The sequence below is a fragment of the Lactuca sativa genome, chromosome 5 (assembly GCF_002870075.4).
Source record: "Lactuca sativa cultivar Salinas chromosome 5, Lsat_Salinas_v11, whole genome shotgun sequence".
In the NCBI taxonomy this organism is placed as follows: Eukaryota; Viridiplantae; Streptophyta; class Magnoliopsida; order Asterales; family Asteraceae; genus Lactuca; species Lactuca sativa.
In genome coordinates, this window is record NC_056627.2 from 88,034,767 (window position 1) to 88,039,647 (window position 4,881).

The window sequence follows — 4,881 nt, forward strand, 5'->3', positions numbered from 1 at the left end:
ATTGCATATAGAATATTGTTGACTATTCCAGTAACTGTTGCATCTTCAGAAATGAATTTTTCGAAATTAAAGTTTGTGAAATCTTATTTACGCTTTACAGTGACATAAGAAAGACTTAGTGGTTTGGCGATGAATACTTTACAGTGACACAAGAAAGACTTAGTGGTTTGGCAATGATATTCATCGAGAACAAAATCTTAGAAGTATAAACTATAAAGAGTTGATCAACCAATTTGCAATCAAGAATGCTAGGAGGGCTTCACAGATTATCGTTAGCTGTTAGGATATGTAATTACTTATTAAAATACTATGATTTTGCTTTGTTTATTGCTATAAAACTTATCGTCATTTTAATAAAAATATTAGTTTATGTAATTTAATTCGTTACACGTTAAGACCTAAGGGCCTATTTTATCCACCTCGTCCTAGGCATTTGAATCATCGGTCCTGATAGAGATTACCAATAATCAAAGATCTAACTCGCATGTTATACGGTTGTGCCTTTGTCATCATTTATAGATCTAACTCGCGTGTTATATGGTCCTGATAGAGATTACCAATAGTCTCCCCGATTTGTTATCATTTTCTCAGACATTATCTACCCCATAAACACACTATATACACAAAACATTAGTGGGAAGAAAAAAAAAACATGATTTAAGAGAATGGCATATGCCATTTATAAACTCATACTAACACAAATGTAATCCTTATTTTCATTCCATCTTTTTCTAGTAATCAACATTACAAATAAGTCCTCCTTTAATGGCTTAGCCCCTTCAAAACTGTCGCACTTCCAATTCTCATGCACTCCAAAAACCTAATGTTCACAACCACAGCATTACAAATGACATTTTTCCCTTTTAAGTGACATTTTTTTTCAAATATTTTTTAAACATCATTTATCTAATGATGAAAAAAAAGGAACAGGGTCTTACTCATAAGGATTATTTATTTATATAAAGTCAAGAAGAGATAGGCCTCTGTTGCAAGACCAAATCATCAGCAGAGTAGTAATCTGCAATTAATCGGTACATGTACGATGGATTATGCCCTCCCCTGAAAAAAAAAATACAATTTTATTGAGAAGATTAAATATAAATATAAATCAATTACCCAAATACACCACATAAATATGTTTTTAACATTTGTTTTGTTTTTTTAAGGCTGCATTTGTTGAACTAGACAAGTGTTGTAGGGCTATTTTTTATGATAAGGGTATTTATGTCTTTTACACAGACATTGACATAAGCTTAGGTCCCGGCCAACACATACCAAACACAGTACAACCTGTTGTGTTCTAAACGGGCCCCACGGCCTGTTTAACAGGACAGGACCATTTGGCATGCATTGGACTAAAACCCACGGGAAAAAGAGCAAATTTTTGTCTCACCCAAAAAGGTGGGACCGGAACTTGCGCAAAAGACATAAATGCCCTCCTTGTCTTTATAATCAAAAAGAGCCTTACAGAGCTTGTGTGGTCCCGTCTAGTCAAACTCAGTACAGTCTGTTATGTTATGTCCTACGTTTGTTAGGGTCTGAGGGAGCTAATTTCACTTTTTTTTTTTTTGGAAATGACGGAAATACCCTTGAACTTACGTGTCGGTGATAAATAGACTGACGAGGTTTGGCGGTACATAATCAAAAGCAGGATTTACAACATGAAGAAGAGGGGAACCAGTGCCGGTGCCATAATCGATGCAATCTGAGAACTCCCCAAAATCTAGCAACTCAGATGGGGACTTGAGCTCATTCAGTAACACCTCCGGGTTGTGAGGATACAAGGGGCACAACTGTCATTTTCCAAAATTAAAAACAATGGATTAGTTCTGTAATTTTATTATAAGGAATGTAAGAAAAAGATGTTAAGCATAAGGTGATATAAAAAATATAAAAATAAACAAGTGTGCCTTCAGATATTGAATCAAGAAAAGAAAATGAAATTGACTTGATAAGTAGAGAAAAAATATTTATCTTTATAAAAAAAAATAAACTTTAGTCAAATAAATGTAAACAAATTTCATGTCATTTGCAATATATATACCATACATGTATTTCAAATAGTCGAAAAAAATTATTTCACAGTTAGTGTTTGTTTTTGGATAACAAATTTTAAAGAGTAACTTTTCAAAAATGGTCCCTGTGCTTTCCGACTTCTACTTTGTTTAGTCCAAAATTGAAACTTTCAGTTCTGATCCTTATTTCAAGGTTACCATATCGATTTTGGTCCTTATTTCAAGATTCTAGGGACCAAAAGCTGATATGAAGCCTTGAAATAAGAACTAAAACTGAAAAAGGTTTCAACTTTAGACTAAACACGGTAAAAATCATAAAGCATAGGGGCCATTTTGTAAATTTATTCTTTTTTAACAAGTATGGTATTAGATTGCAGTCATCTTTCACAAGTTTTGGATATGAATAAAGGGCTCTCTACATGTACAAGGTATCAAAAGACTCAAAAAACCTTTTCAAATCCCAATTGTAAATGCAATTACAAGAATATCACACAAATTATGTGGTGAATTTAAAAAAAGAATTGGAAAATTTTTATGAAATGTTTTACCTTGTGAATGCCTGCAAGAACAACAAAAGGAACAGCATGTCTTTGAGCTGCTAATGCAACCATATTTAACCCAACAGGAGCTATCACTCCACCATTTGCCATCACAGCATGGGCCCCAACAATAACCTAATCATCATTCCAAACACACACTCAAACACACACCAATACACACACACACACAAACATCAAAAATTGCAATTAACTTATGAGTTATGACATACCATGTTCACACGTGAAATCATGGCAAAAACAGCAGAATCAGTGATTACAGTTGTTTGTAGTCCCCTAGCAACCAGTTCCTTTGCAAGAGTATGCCCTTGATATCTTTATGACATTATAAAACATTAATAAAAAAATGTTGTTTTTAAGGTTTTTGAGGTTATTAAGGTTTTAAAAGGAAAAATAGTGTCACACACAAACCTTGGAGCACCTTCTGCTACAAAAACACGAAAGTTTCTTTTTTTCTCCTTAGCAGCACAAAGAAATTCGATTACAGTTCCTGAACTGCCTAAGGTTAATATAACCTCACTGCATATGATTTATAAAAATTAAACATTGAAAAGTTAATAGAAATAATAGTGAAAGAAAAGGAATACTTATGGTGAATATGCTCCACTGCTTGCTCTGCTATCAGTTCATGACAGGTGGCAATATCTTGAATAAGATCATTCACAGTCTCAATCACATTATGCTTGAGCTTTCGGCTCCTTGAATTTTTATCAGTAGCTGCAGAAAATAAAAAGAAAGTATTACTGGGAAAAGTGAAAGGAATGAGGGTTTATGTATTTTGGAGAATTTTAAGAGCTAACATTTGGTTTTTTCTTCAGAATCACCAGCAGAAGAGGAAGATTGATGAATAGCTGCAGAGTGAGGGACATCTTCAAGAAGGGTTTGCAAGGAAGGAGCTCTGAGAGTGCTTCTAGCTGCTGCAGCAACAGCAGCAGCTGACAGAACAGGTCGATCATCTCTATCAACATTGTCTTCATCATCACTCAAAGCTTGTAAGCTCAATCCACCAATGGAAGCTGTTGTGAGTGAAAGATCTTCCTCCCTAATGATATGTAGTACACGCCTTACAATATTACCAACAGCAAGTTCTGCAATTTATACAGAGTTTTAAAGATGATATGGCTTCAATAACATATATACCAACACAACAATCATCGGTATCTTTTTATGGCCGTAAGATGGAAAAAAGAACTAACCCACAGGATTTGCAGAAACAAGCTGTTCTCCAATAGCATTAATGGCCTGAATAAGAGCCCCAGCTTGATTCGTGTTAGGAATTCTTTGCTGTGATATCACGGAACGAAGAAGCTCTGCTGTCATCTTCGCAGTGGTCTTTGAACCCTCGATTTTACTGCCTCGCCATATAAACATGCATATATGTAAATCACATTTGATACAAAAGAAAAAACAGTGAATCAGAAACGAATGAAAACCCACATAACTCGCACTCACCGTTTTTTAAGTTTGTTTAAGAAATCGTTAACTAGGGCATGTGTGTCCGGCATGATTGCAGTATATCACACCTGCATAAACGATCACTAATTCTATTATGTGGGATTGTTTAAGGGAGATGAGTCATGAGATAGATTACAGATGAAGAACAACAGCAGTACCTGCAGAGGACAATTGTGGAATTAGGGCAACAGAAAAAGGGGAATTGGTCGATTTGATACACAGGTTTATCTGAAACCGTGAAAACCAGTTGGTAAATTTCCGTCGGATTCCTCCCAACTTTTACGCTTGCGAGTTAGGAGAAAACTGAAAGTAGAAGCTGTGATAAAGAAGAAAGAAACAAGTGTAATAATTTATTGAGTAAAGGCAAAATTAGATCCCATCAACTTTTGGGGTTTTAAGTGGGGATAACTAAATAAAAGCCCTAAAATTTAAAAAAGTGTAATTTAACCAAATGTTGAGGTCATTTGTTTAAACTAAGATCCAAGCAAAAATTCTCAAACCATCTCTACAACCCTTTGCAATAGAAGAAATAGACCAAACGGCTGCAGACTGTAATAAAAAACGTGTTTATTTTTTTAACATTTACATACTACTATATATTAAAAAATTAAAATAAACTGAAAATAGTTTTTTAATATCAAAAATTTAATAATGTATGATATTTTGGTAAGACTTTATGACATTTCAGCAAAAAATAATTATAATTCAACAAAAAATATATATATATTTTAGCAAAAAAAATGATATTTCATCAATAAATTATCATTATTCAATATAAAAAAACGGGAAAAAATCAACAATAATAAACTAAAAAAATGAAATAAGATTTTAGCAACATGAAAAAAAAATGTTGG

General features: G+C 33.6%; 1 protein-coding gene across 1 annotated transcript; it reads right to left on the reverse strand.

Annotated features, from left to right (window-relative positions):
- Positions 1–656: 656 nt before the first annotated feature.
- Positions 657–4,378, reverse strand: LOC111902898 (uncharacterized). Its single transcript, XM_023898698.3, has 11 exons — positions 4,186–4,378; positions 4,025–4,095; positions 3,769–3,923; positions 3,373–3,660; positions 3,160–3,289; positions 2,984–3,091; positions 2,785–2,887; positions 2,564–2,689; positions 1,600–1,793; positions 939–1,059; positions 657–820 (listed from the first exon to the last, which is right to left on the reverse strand). The coding sequence occupies exons 2-10, from the start codon at positions 4,075–4,077 to the stop codon at positions 966–968; spliced, it is 1,251 nt and encodes a 416-aa protein (XP_023754466.1). The 5' UTR covers positions 4,078–4,095; positions 4,186–4,378; the 3' UTR covers positions 657–820; positions 939–965.
- Between the last annotated feature and the right edge of the window lie 503 nt (positions 4,379–4,881).